General features: G+C 54.0%; 1 protein-coding gene across 1 annotated transcript in view; it reads left to right on the top strand.

Annotated features, from left to right (window-relative positions):
- Nucleotides 1-318: 318 nt before the first annotated feature.
- PDE6B (phosphodiesterase 6B) overlaps nucleotides 319-22,722 on the top strand; it is a 29,819-nt gene continuing 7,415 nt past the window's right edge. Inside the window, exons 1-12 of the mRNA XM_065877946.1 lie at nucleotides 319-829; nucleotides 3,524-3,676; nucleotides 3,910-3,999; nucleotides 16,495-16,635; nucleotides 16,726-16,800; nucleotides 17,657-17,721; nucleotides 18,497-18,563; nucleotides 18,707-18,754; nucleotides 19,439-19,588; nucleotides 19,765-19,908; nucleotides 20,300-20,365; nucleotides 20,864-21,010. Coding sequence (XP_065734018.1) covers nucleotides 362-829; nucleotides 3,524-3,676; nucleotides 3,910-3,999; nucleotides 16,495-16,635; nucleotides 16,726-16,800; nucleotides 17,657-17,721; nucleotides 18,497-18,563; nucleotides 18,707-18,754; nucleotides 19,439-19,588; nucleotides 19,765-19,908; nucleotides 20,300-20,365; nucleotides 20,864-21,010 — 1,614 coding nt within the window. The 5' untranslated portion in view covers nucleotides 319-361. The remainder of the gene's footprint in view (nucleotides 830-3,523; nucleotides 3,677-3,909; nucleotides 4,000-16,494; nucleotides 16,636-16,725; nucleotides 16,801-17,656; nucleotides 17,722-18,496; nucleotides 18,564-18,706; nucleotides 18,755-19,438; nucleotides 19,589-19,764; nucleotides 19,909-20,299; nucleotides 20,366-20,863; nucleotides 21,011-22,722) is intronic.

The raw sequence follows: 22,722 nt of genomic DNA, 5'->3' as shown, positions 1-22,722 counted from the left end.
CTTGGAGCTACCTGTCGGAGCATTCCAAGTCCTCGGGTGGCCGCTCAGGCAGAAGGGGTCATGGCACTCCAGGGGTTACCCCTCTCCAGGGGTTGGGTGTGAGGGCTTATCCCAGCGCCCGGGATCCCTGCCTCAGGCAGAAGGTCCTGAGCTGTTACACTGCAGCCCCCAGTCCAGGGGGTCTGATTTTCCCAGGCAGGAAGCGGACAGTCCGGGACCTAAGGGGAGGGGGGCGAGCAGGCGTGGGCGTGCCAGCTGGTACGGTAATCGTCGCTAAGAAAGGCTTTGCTGATGACAGTGTTTGCGGGAGGGCCTTGTGCGCTGGGGTCTGGCGCTTCTCTCAGACGGGAAGCCGGACACCATGAGCCTCAGCGAGGAGCAGGTGCAGACGTTCCTGGACCAGAACCCTGGCTTTGCGGACCAGTACTTTGGAAAGAAGCTGAGCCCTGAGGATGTGGCCAGCACCTGCGAGGATGGGTGCCCGGCGGGCTGCACCAGTTTCCAAGAGCTGTGCCAGGTGGAGGAGAGCACGGCCCTGTTCGAGCTGGTGCAGGACATGCAGGAGAGCGTGAACATGGAGCGCGTGGTCTTCAAGATCCTGCGGCGTCTCTGCTCCATCCTGCATGCCGACCGCTGCAGCCTCTTCATGTACCGCCAGCGCAACGGCACGGCCGAGCTCGCCACACGCCTCTTCAGCGTGCAGCCTGGCAGCGCCCTGGAGGACTGCCTGGTGCCTCCCGACTCCGAGATCTTCTTCCCGCTGGACATTGGGGTCGTGGGCCACGTGGCTCAGACCAAGAAGGTGGTGAATGTCAAGGATGTGACGGAGGTGGGTCCTGGGCCTCGTGGGAGTTGGCGAAGGGTTCCCACAGTCCCCGAAGGACGGGTCAGCCCACTGGCTGTGAGGGGGCCCTCGGCTTTTAGGAAGGCGGCCAGAGAGGCAAGTGGAACAGGTCCAGGCCAGAGCTCGCGGGAAGGAAGGAGGCCCTGGGGTGGCTGGGAGGGCAGCCTGGGCAGGCCCTGCTGCCCCCTTGACCTATGATTCCCTGGATGGGGGTTTGGGAGTACGGCGTCTGAGCAGGGGCTGGCGCAGAGGCCCAGAATGGAGGGGCCAGTGGACCCCAGAGCCCTAACCATACTGCTCACTGGGGCGAGCAAGTTTGGGGGTTCAGGAGAAGCTGGTCCAGGTTCCCCGGGAGTCCAATGGTTAGGACTCGGCAGCTTCACTGCACGGCCTGGGTTCAATCCTGGAACTGAGATCTGCAGGCCTCGCAGCCAAAAAAAAAAAGAAGAAGAAGAAGCAGCTGGTCCAGGAGGGGGCAGGAGGGGTGGACGCAGTGAGTGCCTGGAGCGGAGAAGTCTGGGAGGACAGGTTCTGGTTGGACGGGAAGGAGGGGGAGGCCAATGACACTTCTGGGGGTGGGGCGGGGTGCCAGGAGGACAGATGCCCCAGGGGAGAGGGGGGCTGGGACTGGGGGGACCACGCCTGTTGGACACGTGTGAGGGACAGGGCCCCGAGGGGGCGCAGGGAGAGCCGGCCGCCTTCTCCCGTCCCCTCCGTCCCACCCCGGAGAGGGCTGCTGCTATGGCCTGGGAGCGGGAAGCAGGAGCCTTGGGCTGGCTCACCTCCTCCACTTTCTGTGACGGAATCCAGAGGGCGTTATCCAGCGGGACAGGCCTCTCCCAAAGCAGCCAATGTCCCCTCGTCCCTGGAGACAAACGGACGTGTGGACGGACCCCCAGACCCCTGGCTCCTTGGCTGCAATCCTCTTAAACTTATCTGCTCAAACAAGCCTCGGCCCAGCGACCTGAATAGAGTAATCTCTCGGATTACCTTCATCTTCGCTTCCTTTTTAGGAAACGGGTCACCCGTGAATTGGGATGTCAGGAGCATAAATTACCAGGAACAGAAGTCCGGCAGGAATGGGGGGGCTACAATGAGTGCCTCCCCTGCCACCCCCGCCTCTCCCACTACATCTTGCCCCCTCCCTTCTGTGAGCCTCCAGCTGCACCCCCCACCTGTGCTCTTGGTGTCTCTGAGGATCTGGTTCAAACTGCCTGTGCCCGCCCCGGGACGGGGCTGTCTCTCCCTGGGGCTCAGCTTCTCTTCCAGCCTCGTTGGGACAGCTCCCTCTAATGTTTCCACAACTGCCCAGCATGCTAGACGCCTCCTTCACGGGGCAGGGGCATGGCATTCACCTTAATCCTCAGGGCTACGCTGTAGTGGAGCAGAGACCAGGGTCAAAATCAGCAAAAAGTCGAGTCTCCAATAAGTGTATCATGAAGCCCAGATGTCACTTTATGGAGGGGAAACTGAGGCAGAGCCTGTGTCCCACCGTGGCGGGGTGGGGGGGAGTGTGTGGACAGCGGTGGCCAGAGGGGGCGCCGCAGGGCTGTGATGTCACCCCGCCACCCCTCTGTGGCCCCTGAGACCCCAGGGCTCATGGGGAGGCAGCCGGGCAGGAGGTCCCAGAGGGTCCGGCATGTCGCCAAGGCATCTAGACCCTGTCGAGGTGGGCGGCTGGCCGTGGGAGGAAATTCCCAGGAGCCGGGATGGCTCAGAGGAGGGAGGAGGGGGCAGGACTGAGCAAGCCGTGCCGAGCACAGTTGGGCCAGGAGGCGGGGGGGCCCGGGGATGCTGTGGTGACCAATGACTGGGTCTGGACAGCGGAAGCAGAGAGTTGGGGGCACTTTAAAGAAGTGGGTTGGGTCGGAGGGGCAGGGAAGCACCAAGGCCCAGGTCCTCTCTGTGGGGCGGAGGGTGGATGCCAATCCTCGGAATGGGGACAGGGGCGGGCAGGTGTCTCTGGCAGTGAGATTCAGGGGCAATGGGCCTGAGGCTGGTCACACTCAATCAACTGGGCCAGGACAAAGCTCAGATGAACTGTTCCCTGTGGAGACAGACCTGAGAGCCCTTCAACTGGCCCCTGACTAGGGAGAGGCCCCAAAGAGCAACTCTAAGGCTGGGGGAACCTGCCCTGGGGGCCAGAGTTGGGCAAAGGTCTCATCGTGGGGGCAGGAAGCCCGCTGGAGCGTGGGCCCAGGAGACGCCCCCTGGGGCCTGGCAGATAGGTCCTGGGTATGGGAGGTGGCCCAGGGTGGCTGAGGGTAGCAGGAGACGGCAGCCTAGACAAGGAGGGGCTTGGGGACAGGAGGACTAGACAGAGTCAAGAGGCATCTAGAAGGCCAGTCGGCCAGATGGCAGCAGACGTGGGAGGAGCTAGGTCTGCCCGCAGCCCAGGGGGCGTGCAGAGCCTGCAAGGACTCTGCAGAGCCCGTGGATCGAGAGCTGGGGGTCGCTCGCTCTGAGATGGGGTGATAGAGACTGAGGCAGGCTGGAGCCCCGAGGGCAGACCATTGGCCGTGTCCTCGTGTGCTTCCCAGGCTCCTGATACCCGGGGCATAGCCACCTGGGTCTCAGCCCTGGCCTGGGCAGCTTAGCCCTGACCCCCAGGGACCAGGGGGACCAAGCCTCCAGGTCCGCAGGGCGACGGCCTCTCCCTTCTCTCCTCTTGCCTTGCAGTGTCCCCACTTCAGCTCCTTTGCTGATGAGCTGACGGGCTACGTGACAAGGAACATCCTGGCCACGCCCATCATGAACGGCAAAGATGTTGTGGCTGTGATCATGGCTGTGAACAAGCTGGACGGCCCGTGTTTCACAAGTGAAGATGAAGACGTGAGTGTCCGGGAGCCCTCTGGACGCGCACACGCGTCTGTCCCCGGGGTCTTCACGGTCCTGTGCCTGGCGGGGCCCATGCCTGGCGGGTGACGTCTGTGTAGGCACCTCTCCTAGGCTCGGCTCCGAGGGCTCATCTACAGGCAGCCGGGTCTCTCCTCCACAAACGCACACCTGGGCACACATCCGAAAACCAGGGTTTTGATCTGCTGTTGTCACAACTCCTGTTTCAGGTTTTCTTGAAGTATCTGAACTTTGGGACGTTAAACCTGAAGATCTACCACTTAAGCTACCTGCACAACTGCGAGACACGCCGAGGCCAGGTACCCACACGTGCTGCCAGCCAGGGCACCCCCACTGGCTCCAGGCCCCCCGGGCTGCCTGAGTGTGGCCAGGTCCCCCCACCCTGGTCTCTCTGGACAGAGGCACATGGTTCTGTGGGCACCTGGGCAGCCGAGGGAGAGGGCCCGGGGCTTTCGTGGCTGTGGACGTGGAGCTGTGAGTATGCCAAGCTGAGGGCAGCGAGGCCGGGTGCCTCGCCCTCGGTCCCCAGGGCTGTGACCACCTGCAAACACGGGCGTCAGCATTCCTCCTTAGAAGCTGCCTCAAGCCTTCTGTGGAAGGAGCAGGGGCGGATTATGAACGTAGAGCAGGGGCTGAGGGTCCCACAGTCCGCGGCCGAGCCTCCCGATGGGCTCTGCCTCTGGCCACACAGGAGAGCAATGGCCTCCAGGACTGCAGTCGGCTTCCCCCTGAGCGAGGAGGCCTGGGGGCCCCGGGGGTACACGGCGCTCCACCTTCTGTGGCCCGTGCAGAAGGCGGTAGGGGGCGCGGACACAGTGGGGCGGGCAGGGCGTGAGAGAGGGCGCTGGGCAGGGCCTGAGGCTGCAGAGGAGCTGGAAGCCTGCGGCCAGAGGGACTGCAGCGTGGGGCTCCGGAGGGCACGTCGGAAGGCCACCAGGTGGACTCAGCCCCACGCTGTGGGGACGGGGTTGCACGGGGGATTTGTTCGGCCCGCTTCTTTCCTTCTGCCGACATTTGTCTATGAGTCGGGACTCTCGGGTGTTTCCGCCGCGACCCGACTGATTTCTTTGTTTTCTCAGCAGCTCCTGCGCCCTCTGACATGCCCATCGACCCCATCTGTTTGGTTGTTTGGTGGGTGGATTTTTTTGGTTTGGGGGTTCTGTACCTCCTTATTCTCTGGCACTACAAAATGCTTCCATCTCATTTGTATTTTCCGGCCCAGTCCTGGAATTAGCCATTCCTCAAGGAGTACTGGTTCTTTTTGCTGGAGACGGTCTTAGAAACAACGACCTGGGCACCAGGTGTGATCTTGGCTTGGCGTGTCATAGCTTCTAGGTCCTCTCAGCTGACAGAGCGAGGAGATAGGTGTGTGTCTACAAGCCCGTGCAGGTGCACGTCTGTAAGTACTTCTGCGTGTAACCATCTGAATCTGTATTAAGTTAAGCCTGACTTCTTGCTGATGCCACCAACACCAGTCATCCCGACGTGGATCGTTCTGGCCTCCGCCCCCCCCCCCACCACGCTACATGGAGACCCCTGGCTCCCGTCCTCTGCCATCCACTTAACGTTGTTGTCCAGCCCCCTTGCACGCGTACAGCAGGGTACCTGTGACCCATGAGAAACAAGTTCATCACTGGAGCACAGAGATGTGTGCACTTCCTTTGCCTTTACTCTTGCAGACGTCACGCATTTCCAAAAACGCTGAGGTCAGCACCTTTTCCCCACCTGCTTCCGTGAGATCTCTTGCATTCTCTTGTCACAGTCTGCATTCTTTCCTGGAGTCCCCCAACCTACCAAATGATATTTAAACTTGCAAACATTATGGTTCATTCTTTGTGCCGTAAATGTCTATAGGTCTTGACAAATGCATCATGACATGTACCCACCATTACAGTGTCATAAAGAATCATTTCACCACCCTAAAGACACCCACCTCCACCAAAGCCCTGACAACTACTGATATTGTCACTGTCTCCATAGTTTTGCCTTTTGTAGAATGTCATGCACTTGGAATCATATGGTAGGGACCTTTTAGGACTGGCTTTTTTCACTTAGTAATATGCATTTAGGGTTCCTCCGTGTCTTTTCATGGCTTAGTAGACCATTTCTTTTTTTTTTTTAAGCATCTTTATTGGAGTATAACTGCTTTACAAAGGTGTGTTCGCTTCTGCTCTATAACAAAGCGAATCAGCTATATGTACACATACATCCCCATATCTCCTCCCAGCCCATTTCTTTCTGTTGCTGAATAGCATTCCAATGTCTGCATGCATTACAATTTATTTATCCATTCACCCATGGAAGGACATCTTGATTGCTTCCAGCTTGGGGCAATTATGAATAAAACTGCTATAAACATTTGTAGACAGGTTTTTGTGTGGGTACAATTTTCAATTCGGTTGAGTTAATACCAAGGTGTGTGATTGCTGGATAATATGGTGTAATTGTGTTTAACTCTGAGAAACTGTGCAGAAGTGGCTATACCGTTTCACATTCCCATCAACAATGAATGAAAATTCCTGTCACTCTGCATCCTTGTCAGCTTTTGGTATTGTCAGTTATTTAGATTTTAGTCATTCGAATAGGAGTTTCATATTATTGTTTTAAATTACAACTCTCTAATGACAAATGATGTTGAGGATCTTTTCAAATACTCATTTGCCAACTGTATATCCTACTCTTTGGTGAGGTGTCTGTTCAGATCCTTTGCCCAATTTAAAATTATGTTGTCTGTTTTCTTACTGTTTAGTTTTAAGAGTTTTTTTGGTAAAACTGGAGTTTAAGTCCTTTATCAGATATGTATTTTGCAAATATTTTCTCCAGAAGTACAGCTTGTCTTTTCATTCTCTTACCAGTGTATTTGGAAAAACAGAAGTTTTACATTCTCTTTTTTTAAGTAATTCTTCTTTTTTTGCGGTACGCGGGCCTCTCACTGTTTTGGTCTCTCTCCTGTTGTGGAGCACAGGCTCCGGACGCGCAGGCTCAGCGGCCATGGCTCACGGGCCCAGCCGCTCCGCGGCATGTGGGATCCCCCCGGACCGGGGCACAAACCCGCGTCCCCTGCATCGGCAGGCGGACTCTCAACCACTGCGCCACCAGGGAAGCCCTTTACATTCTCTTTTTTTAAAATCGAGTGTAGTTGATTTACGATGTTGTGTTAATTTCTGCTGTACAGCAAAGTGATTCAGTTATACATATGCATACATTCTTCTTGAATATTCTTTTCCATTATGGTTTATCACAGGATATTGAATATAGTTCCCTGTGCTGTACAGTAGGACCTTATTATTTACCCATTCCCTATATAAAAGCTTACACCTGCTAAGCCCGACCTCCCACTCCATCCCTCCGCAACCCCTCCCCCTTGGCAACCACAAGTCTGTTCTCTATGTCCATGAGTCTGAAAAACAGAAGCTTTAAATTTTAATAAATTTATTTAATAAACTTTTCCTTCATGGATTGTAGTTGGGTGTTGTATCTTAAAACGCCTCAGCAAACCCAAGGTCACGTAGATTTTGTCCTATGTCACCTTCTAGCAGTTTTATAGTTTTGCATTTTACACTCAGTTCTGTGAGTTAATCTCATGAAAGGTGTGTCTACATACACCGTTTTTTGCATGTGATGTCCAGTTGTTCAGCAGCAGTTAGTGAAAAGACCAGCCTTTCTCCATTGAGTTTCTTTGCTCCTTTGTCAAACTGCAGTTGACTGTATTTGTGTGAGTCTACTTCTGCGCTCTCTATTCTGTTCCATTGATGTATGTTCCTATTTTTTTCACCAATGCCATACTGTCTTGATCACTATAGCTTTATCGTCTTGAAGTTGGTAATTTCAACCCCCCAACTTGCTTCTCTGCAGTCTAGTGCAGGCTATTTTGTGGGGTTCTGCCTTTCCATATAACTTTCTTCTCTGCAGTCTAGTGCAGGCTATTTTGTGGGGTTCTGCCTTTCCATATAACTTGCTTCTCTGCAGTCTAGTGCAGGCTATTTTGTGGGGTTCTGCCTTTCCGTATAAACTTTAAAATCACTTTGTCCATATGCACAAAATAGCTTGCTGACACATTAAGTTGGGAAGAATTGGCATCTTAACAATAAGGAGTTTTCAACTCATGAACGGAGAATATCTGTTTACTTAGACCGTCTTTGATTTCTTCAGAGTTTTGTTGATTTTGCATATAGATTCTGTACATATTTTGTTAACTTGTACCTAAGAATTTAATTTTATACTAATGTAAGTGGTATTGTGTTCTTAATTTCAAGTTCCAATTGTTCATTGCTGGTATAAAGGGGCGCAGCTGACTTTTGTATGTCAACCTTGTTATCCTGTGACCTTAAGACAGTAACTAGTTCCAAGAGGTTTTAAAGATTGATCCCTTGGTATTTTCACATAGATGATCATGTCATCTGCAAACAAAGACAGTTTTTCTCCTTCCCCACCCATCTCTATCCGTTGTTCTTCCTTTCCTTGTCTTATTGCATTTGCTAGGACTTTCAGTACGATGCTGACTATGAGTGGTAAGAGGGGCATCCTTGTCTGGCTCCCAGTATTAGGGAAAGGACCGGTTTCTCACCATCAGGTATGACATTCGCTGTAGGGTGTTTGTAGAATTTTTATCTAGTTGACCAAGTTCCCCTCTGTTTCCACTCTGCTGAGAGCTTTTATTCCAAATGAGTGTTCGATTCTGTCAAATATTTTTCTCCATCAATTGATGCGATCGTGTTATTTTTTTCTTCTTTAGCCTGGTAATATGGTGGATTACATTAATTGATTTTCAAATGCTGGACCAGCCTTGCGCACCTGGGATAACTGTCACTTGGTCACAGAGCATAATTATTTATATATACTATTGCATTTGTTTCACTAATATTTTGTTAAGAATTTTTGTACCTATGTTCACGAGAGATTTTGGCCTGTAGTTTTTCTTTCTTGTAATGGCTTTATTTGGTTTTTGTATTAGGGTAATGCTGGCCTCAGGGAATGGGTTAAAAGCTCTTCCTCTGCTTCTATTTTCTGGAAATGATTGTAGTGAATTGGTGTCGTTTCTTCCCTAAATGTTTTGTAGAATTCGCCGGTGAATCCATCAGGGATTGGTGCTTTCTTTTTGGAAGGTTATTAATTATTGATCCAATGTCTTTAATACTTACAGCTCTACTAGGATTATTCTATTCCTCCTTCTGTGGGTGTTGGTAGTTTGTGTCTTTCAAGGCGTTGAAACATTCATTTAATCTAAGCTATTTAATCTAGATTATTAAATTGGGGGGCAGAGAGTTTTACAATTTATTACTTATTTTCTTCTGCCTCCTTTAGGCTTAAATTAGTCTTCTTTTTCTAGTTTCCTAGGATTAGATTACTGATTTTAGATCGCTCTTCTTTTCTGATATGTACATTCAATGCTGTAAATTTCCCTACAAGCACTGCTTTCACTGCATCCCACAAAGTTTGACATGTATTTATTTCCATTTTCATTTAGTTCGACATCTTTCTAAATTTCTCTTGAGATTTCTTCTCAAGAGAAATGTATTAATTAGAAGTGTATGGCTTAATCTGTTTTGGAATTTTCCAACATCTTTCTGTTAATGACTTCTTGTTTATTGCCCTGTGGTATGAGAATGTATTCTTTATGATTTTTAATTCTTTCAAATGTGTTTTGTGCCCCAGAGTATGGTCTCTCTTGGCGAATGTCCCATGTGACCCTGAGAAGAATGTGTATTCTGCTGTTGTTGGATGAAGTAGTCTATAGATATTCATTATACCCATTGCTGTTTAGTTCAACTATTTTCTGACTGATTTTCTGCCCGCTGGATCTATCAATTCACTGAAAGAAGAACATTGACGTCTCCTGCTATAGTAGTGGATTTAGCCATTGCTTCTTGCAGTTCTAGTAGTTTTTCTTTACGGAATTTGATGCTCCGTTGTTACGTGCATACACAGTAAGGGCTGTTATGTCTTCTTGGAGAAATGACCCCTTTATCGTTATGTAATAGCCCTCTTTACTCCTGATCATTTTTCTTCTCCTGAAGTCTGCTTTGTATAAAATTAATATAACTATTCAGCTTTCTTTTGCTTGGTGTCAGCATGGTATATATTTCTGCATCCCTTTAATTTTTTTCCCCATTATTTTCATTGTGGTAAAATACACATAACAATTTTTAAGCTACAGTTCAGTGGTATTAAGTCCATTCATGTTGCACAGCCATCTCCACCGTCCATCTCCAGAACTCTACACAGCTTCCCAAACTGGAACTCTATCTCGTTAAGCGCTAACTCCCCAGTGCCCCCATCCCAGCCCCTGGGAGCCACATTTACTTTCTGTTTCTATGAGTTATCTCATACAGGTGCAACCCGACAATATTCGTCTTTCTGTGACTGGTTTCTTGCACTGAGCAGAATGTCCTCAAGGTTCATCCCTGTTGTATCATATTACAGAATTTTCTTCCTTTTTAAGGCTGAATAGTATTCCATTGTATGTATAGGCCACATTTTGCTTATCTATTCATCTGTTGCTGGACGCATTTGTTGCTTCCACATTTTAGCCATTATGAATAATGCTGCTGTGAACACGGGTGTACAAATACCTCTTTGAAACCCTGCTTTCAATTCTTTTGAGTGTATGCCCAGAAGTGGAAATGATGGATCATATGGTAATTCTGTTTAATTTTTTAAAGAACTTCCATGCTGTTTTCCAAAGTGTCTACACCATTTTACATTCCCACCAACAGTGCAAAGCAGTCCCAATTTTTCCACATCCCTGCCAATACTTGTTTTCTGTTTTGTTTTGTTTTGAACACTAGTCATCCTAACGGCTGTTAGTTAGCTCTGACTGTAGTTCTGATTTGCATTCCCCTAACGATTAGTGATATTGGTCATCTTTTCATATGCTTATTGGTCATTTGTATTTTTTCTTTGGAGAAACGTCTATTCAAGTTCTTTGCCCATTTTTAAATCTGGTTGTTTGTTTTTGTTCTTGTTGAATTTTAGGAGTTCTCTACATAATCTGGGTATTAATCCCTTATCAGAAGTGTGATTTGCAAATATTTTCTCCCATGTGCATTGCCTTTTTACTCTGTTGATGGTGTCTTTTGATGCAAAAAGGTTTTTAATTTTCAGAAAGTCCGGTTTGTCTGTTTTTTTCTTTTGTTGTGAGTGTCTTTCAAGCCATATCCAAGCAATCATTGACAAATCCAATGTCATGACGTTTTTTCCTGTGTTTTCTTCTAAGTTCATAGTTTTACATGTGGATATCTAGTTTTCCTGGTACCATTTGTTGAAAAGACTGCCCTTTCCCCACTGAATGGTCTTGGCATTCTTGTCAAAAATCATTTGGCCATATAGGCTGGGGTTTATTTTTGGACTCTATAAGCTATTCTTCTGGTCTGTAGGTCTGTCTTTATGCCAGTATCACATGTTTTGATTAATACAGGTTTGTACTATGTTTTGAAACCAGAAGATATGAGGCCTCCGGTTTTGTTCTTTCTCAAGATTGTTTTGACTATTCAGGGTCCCTTGAGCATCTATATGAGCTTTAGGATGGGTTTTTCTACTTCTGCAAAAACATCATTCAGATTTTGATACGGATTACATTCAATTTGTAGGTCACTTTGGGTAGTATTGACACTGTAGCAATATTAAGTCTTCCAATTCATGAGCAAAGGGTGTCTTTCTAAGTATTTGTGTCTCCTTTAATCTATTTCAGCGATGTTTTATAGTTTTCATCATTACAATAATTCCAGCAATTGTTGTAATTGCTCATGTATTTACCTTTGCTGGGATCTTTATTTCTCCATACAGCTTTGAGGTCCTTTCATTTCACCTGCAGGACAGCTCTTGCAGGGCAGGTCTAGTGGTCATGATCCCCCCAGCTTTTGTTTTTCTGGGGGCATCAATTTCTCCCTTGCTTCTGAAGGACAGCTTTGCCGTTATTTTTTCTTCTTCTTTTAGGCACTTTGAATGCATCAGGCCACTGCCTTCTGGGCCCAAAGTTCCTGATGAGAAATCTGCTGATAAACTTACTGAGGATCCCTTGTATGTGATGAGTCACTTCTCTCGCTGCTCTCAAGATTCTGTCTTTTGACAGCTTGATTATAATGTGTCTTGGTGTGGGTGTCTTTGAGTTCATCCTACTTGGTGTGTTTTGAACTTCTTGGGTGGAAATATGCATGTCTTTCATCAAATTCCAGGGGTTTCCAGGCTTTATTTCTCCAAATATTCTCGCTGTGTGTCCATCTGCCCTAGGTGAGGTCTAGCCCATCTCCCTTGGAGGAGGTGTTCTGAGTGGCTCTCATTCTGCCCTTGCTTTGAGGCTTGCTTTCTCCCAGCTTCCTCTCAGCCAAGCCCCTTAACCTAACTGCTGTGAAGACATTTCCCCAAATTTGTATCAGCAGCTCCATAACAGTTGCCTCAAGGCAAGATTCAAATCCAGCCCCACATACCCCAGGTGCGGGCCTAGTGAGGCATGTCTGGAGCATTTTCTGGGTCTTACCCCACCACACACACTTTCCCCCAGTGGATCTCCCCCAGGGGGATTGTGTTCCCTCTATAGGAAAGTCAGGTCTCAGGAGAAGCCAGGGTTTTGATTCTCTGCCTGTCATGTCCTGAGTCCCCACCTCCCTCTCTGGATACCCCGCTTTTCTGCTCCCCCTCATGCAGACTGTCTCAGGGTCCCTGTCCTTCTGCACCTCTCATCAGCCACCCCAACTCAGCAGTCAGAGCCATACTTTGAAAACTTAGGTCCTGTCACTTGGTGGTCTTCAGGGACTCCCCTGCACCTTTCTGGCTCACCCCATTCCACCATTCCGCCCCAGCCATGCTCCCCTCAGGGACCTCTGTATTTGCAGGTCCCTCTGCCAAGAATACTGTCCCACACACCCCATGGCTCCTCCGTGGAGAGATCTCCCCCGACCTGAGCATCCCCACACTCTGGCCCTGTATTCCCTACCCAACTCCACCTGCCGTATCCCCTGCATTTACTCATCTCCCTGTGCCAAGCCATCTGGTTGGTCGGTTTGTACATGTTCTAGCTGCCAACCCCTCCCCGCTTTAGAAAGTGAATTCTAAGAGTTGGGGATTTTTGTCTGTTCTGTTGTCCAGTTTACCAGACCTAAAGCCGGCAATAAATATCATTCCAGCAAATGAACTTCTGACACTTAGGAAACACGACTACCTGGAGACTCGTTTCCAGCTCTTCAGACCGCGTGCACGTACAGACGTGCTTTCGGTGGGAATTCTAAAGGGGACTTCCAACAATGGGCATACACGTCTCAATTAAGTACTTTGATTTCCCCTCAGACGTCGCCTAATCCCGGTAGAAAGCCGTTTCTGAGACCTTACACTCTGAATGGCATTTTAAAGAAACCTAATTACTTCACAGCTCTACCTCACAGCTCTTTTTGAAAAGAAAAGTCTAAAATGAACCAAGCCTGGCGGCCACGTTGCCTGTGGTTCAGCCTGGTGCCCGCTTCCTCCTCGTGCTGTAGGGGAGCCCCGGCCTCCAATTAAAGCGGCTCTCAGCACAGTGCCCACCCTTCCCTCGCCCGGACCTTAGCAGCCCTCCAGGGTCCTAGTCAAGAACCACTGTCAGTGCTTCCTGGTCACTATCTCCATGGACTCTGGCTCAGGGCCTCCCGTTAATCCCTTTTTGAGAGTGTCTCAGCCACTTTGGTCAGAGGCCATAGAAGCAACAAAGAAGTCATAGGTTTGGCCCTGGGATGTTGGAATTTATCTCAGACCTGCTGCATCAAGCTGACTGGCCAGCTTTAGCTGTGGTTCCCCCTGCCCAACAGTCCATGTTGCACCACAACTGGATGAAAGTCCCCAGGGGTGCAGGGCCTTGGCCTCCGTGCTGCCCCCCAGGCTGTGCTTTTGTCTACGACCCACTGGCTGGTGTGAAGACTGGAGCATGTGTGCTGCCCCTCCCAGGATGGGGTGAGAGACGTCCCGATGCAGGAGCTACAGAGAGAGCATACAGGCTCAAATGCTGTCACGCAGCCCTGATCTGTGAACAAGTGGAAGCGTTCAGAGGTCAGGATATGTGAGTCTGAAGCAGCAAGGAGGGGCTGGCTCTCCTCCACCCCGGGCGGTGCAGGCTGGTTCTGTCATTGCAGCTCCCACCGCGATGTCACTGGACATGAGGTTGGGAAGAGACAGTGTGGACCTTCTTTCCACCATCAGAAACCTTAGGAGTATGAATAACAGTGAACTGTAGCGAAATAATGAGGAAGCAGTTCATTTGCGTATTTATTACCTTTGCCTTAATGTAATTTTCTTAATTTTTAATTTAATTTAATTAATTTATTTTTTGGTCGCATGGGTTGTGAGATCTTAGTTCCCCAAACAGGGATTGAACCCCCTCCCTTGGCAGTGAAAGCCCCCTTCTTGGAGGCTGGAAAACTCTAAACCCTGACCTGGCAGTGGCTACAGGTGCCTCCGAAGATGCCTGCACCTCACTCAGGGTGCACCCTGGACTCAACTCAGAGAGTTAAAAATGGAAACAGGAAGAAGGGGAAGGGCAGAGGCCTAGGGTGGCCCGCGCTTCTGGCTTCAGACCACCGTGGACACGCTGCCTGGCCCGCTGAGCCCCCGTTTCCTTGGGGCCATATTAGTACCTGCTTCAGAGCAGGGTCCAACGTGGGGACTGGTCCTTGGTCCGACTGGGGCACTGGAAGGGCAGGGGAGACAGGACCCTCTCCGCTGGGACAGAAAGAGGGGACAGGGTGGAGAGTGGAGGAAGGTCTCGCCTAGAGGCTGTGCGGGGACACCTTCTCACTCTGTCCCCCTCCTAGGGGATGAGTTCGGGGACTGAATTACTCAGATGGCTCAGAAATTAGGTGTGTGGCCCAGATACCCTCACCCACCCCTGAGCTCAGCTGTCCAGGACATCCCTGAGCGCCCGACCTCCCCCACCCTGACATCTGTGACATGGGTTCTGGTCCCAACCAGGACTGGTACCCAGGGGTAGCTCAGCGAGTACCTGTGGGATGGATGCACGGGTGACTGACATTCGCACACACCCACACTCACAGACTTGCTCTCACTGGCACGCGGGTCTCCTAGAGAGTCTGCCACCTGGGAGTCTCCCACATGTGTCGGGGGAGGGGGGCTCCATGGTCACCCACACCCACTGCCCTGCATGTCCTTCCTCTGTCAGCTGGTGACTAAGCCCCTCAGTCCCCTGCCGCTAACGGCCTGGAAACGAATGCACCCGGCACGGAACTCTCTACCTCCCCCCCACGCGCAGTGGGTAAGGATGCCGATCTGCGGCTCCCCAGCTCTGTGACCTCGGGAAAGTCAAGTAACTTCGAGACCTCAGGTTCCCCACCTGTAAAATGGGGTAGCGAGGTTCTGCCCTCTGAATGCTGGGAGGATTAAAGATCCTTAGAACAGCGAATCTCGCCGCCTCCCACGCACTCTGCAAATGCAGGCTGAGCACTCAGGGGCCAGGCACTGCTCTAGCCATGAAAAAGCTGTGCCTCCCAACCTCATGGAGTTTGCGGTCGAGTCCGGAGACAATGAGGCTGTACATCTGAGAGGCCGGGGACGAGATGGGGTGCTGCAGGGCATCTGGTGCCGCAGGTGCTCAAGGAGGGCCTTCCCTGAGCCACTTTAGGCTGAGGCTCAAGGATGAGAAAGTTCTGGGCTGAGGGCTGTGAAGGCAGAGAACAGAGCTTGTGCAAAGGCCCTGTGGTTGGTCAGAGTGAGCTTTGAGGTCACAGTGGGAGTGCGATTCAGACACACGGGCAGAGAGGTGGCAGGGCCAGACCACCGGGAAAGCCTCCTCCACCATTGGGGAGTGGTGGGCACGGAGGGGGCGTGGCTGGGCTGCTGGGAAAGCCTCCTCCACCAATGGGGGGAAGTGGGTGCAGAGGGGGCGGGGCCGGGCTGCCGGGAAAGCCTCCTCCACCAATGGGGGGAAGTGGGTGCAGAGGGGGCGGGGCCGGGCTGCTGGGAAAGCCTCCCCTACCAATAGAGCGAGATGGGCAGTGGGCTGCCTCCTGGTGAAAGGACTCTAGGGCAAGTGGGGTCTCCAGTGCCCATCCCTACCTGTAACAACAAAGGGTACAGGTGCTGCAGAGGGCCCCGAGGGTGGCCGGCAGGGAGGAAGCCAGGCAAGGAAGATTGCAGTGGAGGCGGAGGGGCTGGGCACCAGGCCGCCCTTATTAAAGGTCAGAGGGCACGGAGGTGGTGAGTGAGTGTGAAAGGGTGGGGTCTAGAGGGACCTGCCCGTGGGCCGTGGCTGAGGAGGGGGGAGGAGAGCCCGATGGGTGGCCCTGGACAGCAGCCTGGGGCCCAGGTGGGCGTCAATGTCTGGGGCAGGGTCTGGCCAGGGCCACTCTCAACTCACTTTGCAGAGACCACAAAAGCACTTGACATCCAGGAAACAATGAATTCATGTTCTCAAGCCCCAGCTTCTCACAGGCTAATTATGGAGGGCTGGCTGGTCAGATCTTTGCCCTTCAAGCTCACAGCAATCGATTTCAGTTTTCACTCATTCCCTCACCAACCCAGCCTGAGGCCAGCACCAGGCAGTGAGCGGCAGGGATGTGGCCAAAGACTGGAGACTTTACCTTCCAGAAGGTTTGCAGGGCCCCTGCGGCAGGGAGCAGGGAGTCACGCGCTTGGATCCCAGCCTGGTGCCGGCACCCTGTTGGGAGAGGCACCGTCACCAGTGTCCCCCAGGGCTCCGAGGTCAGAGCGTGTGTGAATGTGTGTGTCTCAGGCGTGACAGCTCACACCCAGGTGCCGCTGTGGTCAGACGGGTGTGGGCAGGTGTGGCCACGACCCACAGGTGTGTCACTCCCCAGGTGCTGCTGTGGTCAGCCAACAAGGTGTTTGAGGAGCTGACGGACATCGAGAGGCAGTTCCACAAGGCCTTCTACACTGTGCGGGCCTATCTGAACTGCGACCGATACTCAGTGGGCCTCCTGGACATGACCAAGGAGAAGGTGAGGCCTCAGCGCCCCAGAGACCTCCCGGCCAGCCTCGCCCAGCTCCGCCGCTGACTCAGGACTCACTCCCTTCTCTCCTCCACCCAGGAATTCTTTGACGTGTGGCCTGTGCTGATGGGGGAAGCCCCGCCGTACTCAGGCCCACGCACACCTGACGGCCGTGTGAGTCATGGGGTTGGGGGGAGGGACAGGCCCTGCCCGTGCACCCTGGATTTCCTGGCTCCAACCCCAGGGTGGGAAGGGGCCTGTCCCGGCCCGACCCAGGGTGGGAGAGGGAAGGAAGGCTAGGGGAAGGGTGTGGGGGCCGAGGACGAGGCTGTGGGCCGGCTGGCTATCTGACCGCTGCAGAGGTCAGGACCCCGGGGGCCATCTCCCCTGACTCCAGCCCTGCGGTGCTTTGGGGCCGAGGGCCAGGCCTGGTCTCCTGACAAGGGTTGTCAGCCTAGTTGTAGAGACCAACATCGGTTCTGGTTGACCCTAACCTCCTGCTGCCCTATTCTTAAATCATTGTAACATCTGCCTGAGTGGGGCTTCGTGGGTGTGTGTGAGCAGGGTAGGGACATGGGCAGGTATCTCTGTCACTTATTGTGTGTCCAACCCGGGTCACACTTCAGAGCGTGGCCATGCCTCAGTCTCCCCTCCTGTCAAACGGGGATAATGACAGGGCATCAGAGGATTCCACGGGCTCTGTGTGCCAAGTGCACGCAGGATTCTCTGCACAAAGGCTGGCTGTGACCACGGCTTCTCATAGTTACGTGTGTGTGTGTGTGTGTGTGTCACAGACGTACAGGCCTGGGTCAGCTGCGTGCGTATGTGTGAAGGAGCACAGGGCCCAGTTTTTGCATGGGCTTGAGTGGGACACAGACGGAGGGAAGACAGATGTAAACCAGTGTGTAATGTGTGTCCCACGACGGGTGGCGTGTGTGTACACCGTGTGCACCTGTGTGCCTATGTGGGCATATGTTGTGACGGGTTCCCGTCGGGGAGCCCCTCACGCTTGCTGTGGTCTGTTTCTCAGGAAATCGTCTTCTACAAAGTCATCGACTACATCCTCCACGGCAAGGAAGACATCAAGGTCATCCCGTAAGTGTCGGGGTTTTATGAGGAGCGTCGCCCAAGGGCAGGACCACCCCGGACCCCGGCTGGATTGGCCTGAGGACCTGTCACGGCGGAGTCAGCAGTCCCAGCTTCAGCCCCGCACACCTTGGTGCTCCCTGAGCTGGGGGGCGCGGCAGGATGCGGTGGGGAGGGAGGCCCACTTACTGGTCTGGGAGGAAATGAGTGGGGGCCTGAGGAGGCCCGAAGCCCCACGGCTGTTGGTGCGGATGTCCAGGGGGTCAGATGAGCTGTCCAGGCGGCCCTGTCAGCAGCGACTGGCCCTGGAGGCCCTCAGGGTCTCGTTTTGGTTGACCCAGACAGCCCAGCAGGTGGAGCCCCCGGCAGGGGAGGCCCAACACCGCACACCCAATGGGGCGGGACAGGAGGGGACCCAGCCCAGCGGGCAGCAGAGCCGCGTGGAGCTCAGGGCAGCCCAGAGAGACTGGCAGGCGGCAGCTAGCCATTACCAGCCCTCCAGCCGCATGGCCGTGTGGCCTCCGTGGCCCCCTTAGCCTGTCAGGACCCCAGCCCGCAGGTCCCACGCAGGGACTGGGATGCGTGCGGCCCCTGTAGGGCAAGGGGCCTCAGCGTGGGCAGAGGAGAGGAGTGAGGCCGCTCAGGCGCCCCCAGACCTCACCCCTGGCCTCCCCCGTCTTCTTCCAGTGCTTGCCAGCTCCCCACAGCCCACCTGGGGTCAGAGACGGGAATCGAACACACAGCTGAGCGTCTGGTCCTCTGACCCTCTGCTTCTCTCCCACAGCTCACCCCCCGCCGACCACTGGGCCCTCGCCAGTGGCCTTCCAACCTACGTGGCAGAAAGTGGCTTTGTGAGTCCCCGGAGCCCTTCCCACCGGCCCGTGTGCCCGGCTTTGCTCACTTGGAAGCTCCTCAGCTTGGACAGAGTCTATGTTAGCGTCGTACCGTACATTTGGCCGCTTCAAGTGAAACTGTGTTTCTGGTCCTTTTTCAGATCTGTAACATTATGAATGCCCAGGCTGATGAAATGTTCAAATTTCAGGTATCTATTCATTCATACTTAGGAAAGACGACATTGTGACTCAGAAAGGAGGGACTGGATTCGTTTTTGCTGTTTAGGGAACAACCTCACGTCTCACAGGCTAACGGCAGCAAACACGTGTTCCGTACACACAGGTCTGCGTGTTGGCTGGGCACGGCTGTGCCTGGCGAGGGTTCACGTCTGCTCCATGTGGGGACACGTGACCAGGGCGGGCTCTTTTCTGAAGTAGGCCTAGGTCAAGTGGACCAGTGGAGACGGGCTTTGTGTCTCGGGGCCTCCTCCAGGAACTGGCCAGGGTCCCTATTTCACCGGCCAGGCATCAGTGGGATGTGAGCTAGGACCCACTGTAAGGCCCACTGGGACGGGGGTGCTAGGCCCCTTGCTCAACAATTATTAGGAACTTGGCAGCAGGGCATTCAGTCAAGCGGGGGGCCTTCCAAGAGTGGGACCCTGTGCGACCACAGCAGTCACACAGTGAGGCCGCCCCTGTGGACAAGGCCTCCCTTCTCCTCTGGGGAGAAGTCACAGCACGCACCCTTGGGGGCCAACAGACAGGAACAGTGACCCAGTCTCCGCAGTCTGAGGGCAGAAGAAGCGAGGTTCACACTCCCTGGCTGACAAGCCGGGCCCGGGGCCAGGGCCAGACCCAGGGCGGCGGTCAGCTCCAGACGCCTCTCCTCGCAGGAAGGGCCTCTGGACGACTCTGGGTGGATTATTAAGAACGTCCTCTCCATGCCCATCGTCAACAAGAAGGAGGAGATTGTGGGGGTCGCAACGTTTTACAACAGGAAAGACGGGAAGCCCTTCGATGAGCAGGACGAACTCCTGATGGAGGTAAGCGCCTGTCCAGTGGGCCCCAGAGGCGACGCCTGTGTGGCGGAGACACCGCCTGCTCCGGGCCCTGACCCGGCGCGAGAACCCGGGAGGAGCTGTGAGGCCCCATCCCAGGGGCTGGAGGCCGGCCCCCTGCGCACCGGGGAGCGCCCGTGGTGGGTGACGCGCTCCTACAGTCTCTCACGCAGTTCCTGGGCTGGTCGGCGCTGAACGCCGACACCTACGACAAGATGAACAGGCTGGAGAACCGCAAGGACATCGCCCAGGACATGGTTCTGTACCACGTGAGATGCGACAGGGACGAAATCCAGTTGATCCTGGTATGTCGGTGCCCCGCGGGGAGGTGGGGCATCCCAGCAGCAGAGGCACCACCTGCAGCCCGCTCGCCGCGCACGGCCGGGCGGCCCTTCCCTGGGCCCCAGGCCCTCAGCTGTGGGCAGGCAGCGACCACGGCCCTTCTGGTCGTGCAGTGCAAGGCCTCCACCATCATCGCCCTAGTGGAGAGCTTCGACAGGCGTGGAGAGGCAGGGACATGTAGGAACCGAGAGCCGGCTGGGCTCTCATCGTCCCCGTCTCTGAAGCCAGAGGCCTCAGCTGGGGCTTCTGGAGGCTCCCGCTGTTCTTTTGTGCCCAATGTCACTTCGTCCCACAGTCATGAGGGATGTAGCTGACACTGTCGCTCTGTCTCATAGCACACGGTCTCTCTCCTAGCCAACAAGAGAGCGTCTCGGGAAGGAGCCTGCCGAATGCGAGGAAGATGAGCTGGGGAGAATCTTGGTCAGAACCTGACTCCCGCCCCCAGGTGGAGACTGGGCGGGCCTGAGGGTGGTGGGGGGACGCCTCCATTCCCAGGAGGCCGGAGTGAGCTTGGGTACAGAGCGTGAGCTTGTGATGTTTGCCGCTGATACGCGTCCACGTTCCTGCGCGTGTGCCCGTGTCAGTGCATGTGTCTGTGTCCTTCCGTGTGCCTGTATATTCACGTGTCCTTGTCTCTCTGCGTGAGCCTGTGCATGTGCGTATCTTTGTGTTTGTTTCCCTGACAACATCACCGTGTCTGCCCAGTTGGTAAGTTCTTGTTGTTGGGCCACAGATGGGAAAAGGGGAGAGGAAGGGGGCTGAGCTGGGAGGGGATGTGAGTGCCCCAGGCTACGGCTTGATGTTACTGGACACCTGGGGGGTCTGATGCTGGGCAGAGTGTCCTGAGAGGAGAAGAGACAAGGAACGGGCGGGGTTTCGGTGGGCCTGCCCCCTTCAGCCCCACAGTCCTTCCCACAGAAGCAAGAGCTGCCGGGGCCCACCAAGTTTGATATCTATGAGTTCCACTTCTCTGACCTGGAGTGCACGGAGCTGGAGCTGGTCAAATGTGGCATCCAGATGTACTACGAGCTGGGAGTGGTTCGAAAGTTCCAGATCCCCCAGGAGGTGAGGGGTCATTCATGATCAGGGTCTCAGTTCGGGGAGAGGTGGTCAGGAGTCCCAGGTCCCGCGGGAAGTCTGGGGGCAAACATGTTCATTACAGAATGGACAGTGCAGGCCAGCAAAATATACAGGGCAAGTGTGCCTAGAATACATGACTGGCTGGCTGGCTGACTGGATGGATGGATGGATGGGTGGATGGATGGATGGATGGATGGATGGATGGCGGGCTGGCTGGCTGGCTGGCTGGCTGGATGGATGGATGAATGGCTGGCTGGCTGGATGGATGGATGAATGGCTGGCTGGCTGGATGGATGGATGAATGGCTGGCTGGCTGGCTGGCTGGATGGATGGATGGATGGATGGGTGAATGGCTGGATGAATGGCTGGCTGGCTGGCTGGATGGATGGATGGCTGGCTGGCTGGCTGGCTGGATGGATGGATGGTTGACTGGCTGGATGGATGGCTGGATGGCTGGCTGGCTGGCTGGCTGGATGGATGGACGGATGGATGGATGGATGGATGGATGGATGGATGGATGGATGGATTGATGGGTGGCTGGCTGGCTGGCTGGCTGGATGGATGGATGGATGGCTGGATGGATGGATGGATGGATGAATGGCTGGCTGGCTGGCTGGATGGCTGGCTGGCTGGATGGATGGATGGATGGATGGATGGATGGCTGGCTGGATGGATGGATGGACGGATGGATGGCTGGATCAATGGATGGATGGATGGATGGATGGATGGATGGTTGGATGGCTGGCTGGCTGGCTGGATGGCTGGATGGATGGATGGCTGGCTGGCTGGCTGGCTGGATGAATGGCTGGCTGGCTGGATGGATGGATGGATGGATGGATGGATGGGTGAATGGCTGGATGAATGGCTGGCTGGCTGGCTGGATGGATGGATGGATGGATGGCTGGCTGGTTGGCTAGCTGGCTGGCTGGCTGGATGGATGGATGGATGGATGGGTGGATGGATGGATGGATGGCTGGATGGATGGATGGTTGGATAGATGGATGGATGGCTGGCTGGATGGATGGATGGGTGGGTGGGTGGGTGGGTGGATGGATGGATGGATGGCTGACTGGCTGGATGGATGGATGGCTGGCTGGCTGGATGGATGAATGGCTGGATGGACGGACGGATGGATGGATGGATGGTTGGATAGATGGATGGATGGATGGATGGATGGGTGGATGGATGGATGGATGGCTGGATGGGTGGATGGGTGGATGGATGGATGGGTGGATGGATGGATGGGTGGATGGATGGATGGATGGTTGGCTGGCTGGCTGGCTGGATGGATGGATGGATGGCTGGCTGGCTGGCTGGATGGATGGCTGGCTGGCTGGCTGGATGGATGGATGGATGGATGGATGGGTGAATAGCTGGATGAATGGCCGGCTGGCTGGCTGGCTGAATAGCTGGATGAATGGCCGGCTGGCTGGCTGGCTGGCTGGCTGGATGGATGGCTGACTGGCTGGCTGGCTGACTGGATGGATGGATGGATGGACGGACGGACGGACGGACGGACGGGAGGTTTGTCACACAGGTACCCCAGGCAGTCTGATCATCAAGTGCATCACTGGGCAGCAGTGGGTGTTTGGTTTTGGAGGAAGAGGAGGCAGAAGCAGCCCAGCGCCTGTGCAGAAAGCACACAGCACCCTCTAGGTGTGAGCACAGAGGGCCCCTCAGAGACTGTCCCAGGGAGA

Source organism: Phocoena phocoena, chromosome 5 (assembly GCF_963924675.1).
Source record: "Phocoena phocoena chromosome 5, mPhoPho1.1, whole genome shotgun sequence".
NCBI lineage: Eukaryota > Metazoa > Chordata > Mammalia > Artiodactyla > Phocoenidae > Phocoena > Phocoena phocoena.
The sequence above is the reverse complement of the archived record's forward strand: the minus strand, read 5'-3'. Positions and strand labels throughout refer to the sequence as shown.